The sequence below is a fragment of the Eptatretus burgeri genome, chromosome 4 (assembly GCF_056783735.1).
Source record: "Eptatretus burgeri isolate ZD-2024b chromosome 4, Ebu_testis_v1, whole genome shotgun sequence".
Classification (NCBI taxonomy): Eukaryota; Metazoa; Chordata; class Myxini; order Myxiniformes; family Myxinidae; genus Eptatretus; species Eptatretus burgeri.
In genome coordinates, this window is record NC_140964.1 from 71821737 (window position 1) to 71824525 (window position 2789).

The window sequence follows — 2789 nt, forward strand, 5'->3', positions numbered from 1 at the left end:
TTGGTCAGAGTGGAGTCAATGGTCCCCATGCTCCAAGACATGTGGGACTGGAGAACACACAGCATGGCGTAGCCACCTGCAGCATGCTCAATATGGAGGCCATGACTGTGAAGGCAGGAGAAGCCACACAGAGCCTTGTTACAAGGATGATTGTGGTACGTAATGTGTGCTTACCCATTTTTCATGATGATGAAATTATCTAAAAAAAAATTTTTGTTTTGCTGTTGTTGTTTTGTGTTTTTTTTTTAACAACTTTTGGTCTAATGGTTAAAGACTTGTTTATTTTTCCACTGGCTGGTGTGGGTTTGATCCCTCTATGGCTGCTCACTCACCAACCCACACAGCACAAGTGTGGTGAGTTTTCCAACCTCCCTTCATTATTTAGGGGGGCTTTGTCCTTCATTGGACTGAAATAGGCTACAAGAGAAGAGGGGATGGTGAACATACCCATTCTTAAGGATAACACAAGGCCAATTCTCACTTTTTATTAAAGATCACATACGTCAGAACATCATCTAATTAATTGCCCCTTATAAATCAATTGAAAGGCTTGATACTTTTTCAGGTAATGCCTTTCAGGGGATTTTGCTCAGTGTATACTTCAGTAAATTTAATGATACAAAATCATCTCGAACTTGGAGGAAACACAGAGTAGGATGGGAGGGGAAAAGAGGAGGAGGGGTTGGGGTGAAGCGAGGGAGAGTGTGTGTGCGTGTGCATGTATGTGTGATCTCCTTATTAAAGCAATGATAGCAAGTATTTGCTTTCTTGTATTCTAAAAGTGGAGATGTAATGGAGAGAAAATCACTTTCAAAATTTTATGAAGTTCTGGACTTCTCTTGAGAACAACCTTATGTTGACCACATTGCTTGATTAACTTTGGCAGCATTGAAAGTTTTTCAATGAAGGTTTTGCATTTGCATTCACAGCTAATGAATACTTTGAAACACCTCTAAAAAAACAAAACAAAAAAAACTGCAGATGAAAGGTGGAGTTTGTATTATTTTTCTGAAAACTTAGTCAGGCTATCCATTTCAATTGCCTTTTCATCCATCATACAAACCACATGTCTGTCAACCTCATGTCAACCACGTGAAAATCTAATGTAATGAACTACATTATTTGAACACCTTGTGAGGTGATCCATCATCTTGAACTACCTTCCATGGCCTGCAGGTGTATGTAATGATGGAGCTCCAAAACCTAAAATAAACCATTTTAAGGCTATCATATTTGTGTTGGAAAAGAAAGATCTCTGTGTAGACAGAGAAGGATGGGGAACATTAATTATTCTACAGGTTAGACTGTTGTTTCAGTATTTGCATTTTGAGATGTAACATCATTGCACAATCCATGTGCAGGTACCAGTTATGCAAATGAATTAATTGAGAACAGGCAGGCTGGATTTCATTCACAAGTCTTTTCCCCACACCTTCCCTTGCACAGCTTGCCCAGAAGGTGAGCGTTGGCAACGTGGTGGTGTGCCTGTACCATGGTGCGAGCGGACGTGTCAGCAGGTCTTTGGCACAGACAGTTTGTCTTGCGGAAATGAGGCCAGCTCGAGAAAGGACATGTGCATTTGTGAGCCAGGCCAATACCGCAATTCCACAGGACATTGTGTCATCCCGGCGTTGTGCGAATGCCACGATAATGGCCTGGTCTTCTCGGTGGGTGCACTGTACAACCTGAAAGACTGATTGGCAATTTTCTTGCTAAACTTCAGGTGTTAATCTGGCTATCACAGCTGCCTGCACTGTAATATTTTAATTGTCATCACTCTGAGCCTTAAGGTCAGTTGATCTATGCTCACCATTGGTATCAAGTGAATGAATACAGACATAACTTTCCAAACATGTTCACGTGACAGGAATGATTAAATTTTATCATCAGTTTTTCAAAATAAATGCAAAGCTGGAAATCGAACAAAATGTCCATTTGTAAAAAAAAAAAAAAAGCCAGTCTTCCAAACCAGATCAAAGGCTGACTAAAATCGTCCACTGGTTATTGTAAAACGTAAAAAATAAACCCAACTGTCTGTAACAATGAGTCAGATATGAATGTAATAAGCTCATGCAAACAGAATTTAGAACAAAATAATTTTGGACTGAATTGTCACAAATAAAGTGTCAATTTAATTTTTCTCTGTTCTGAGGAAGAAGTAACCATGTGAGCATAAGTCATAAAGAATATTACATCAAAAATTTCCAGCAGCAATTTTCATCAGCTTTCACACGGAATGACGTTATTTATGTCAGTGATATTCTCCAATTTCAAAACAAATCATGGAAAAACGTGCCTGAAATTGCTCGATATGAAACTCATTCAAAACATGAGATGGACTCGATGCAATGCTACAAGGAACACCATTTATAATTTCCTTATTTCATATGTACGAGCAGGGTACCTATCTTTGACCGGTTCGTGGATGTCTCACCTCAAATGAGCAATATTTTGGAGAGTCTGTTGGTAGAAACAGAAATTCATCGTAAAGTGATGATGCAGACCGTGACACGTGATACATGTTTACCTTATTGACAATGGCGGTCCACTCAGAAGAACTATCGTGAGTGATTAAAAATGTATCTGTCATGCACAGCATGATACTTAGGAAAGCCAAATAAGCATAGTTGCCATGGAAACAGCAATTTGGTCATTTGGAAAATTTGACCTATCAAGTGTTTTACTTGATAGAATGTTGTGCAGAACAAATTTTGCTGATGCATTTTCTCATTGCCACCATGCTAATAAGTGTTTTACATGTTTTGAATGGCATTGACCTTGACCTTTGA

The 2789-nt window shown here is 39.0% G+C and overlaps 1 protein-coding gene across 3 annotated transcripts in view; it reads left to right on the forward strand.

The window, feature by feature from the left end:
- LOC147028318 (SCO-spondin-like) overlaps nt 1–2183 on the forward strand; it is a 431359-nt gene extending 429176 nt beyond the window's left edge. For 2 of the 3 annotated variants that reach the window (XM_085878618.1, XM_085878617.1), the window contains exons 107-108: nt 1–155; nt 1447–2183. The exon at nt 1–155 is cut by the window's left edge and continues 10 nt beyond it. In XM_085878618.1, the coding sequence (XP_085734744.1) occupies nt 1–155; nt 1447–1697 (406 nt within the window). In that variant the 3' untranslated portion in view covers nt 1698–2183. The remainder of the gene's footprint in view (nt 156–1446) is intronic. The other variant, XM_085878616.1, reaches the window with a different exon arrangement.
- The last annotated feature ends 606 nt before the right edge of the window (nt 2184–2789 follow it).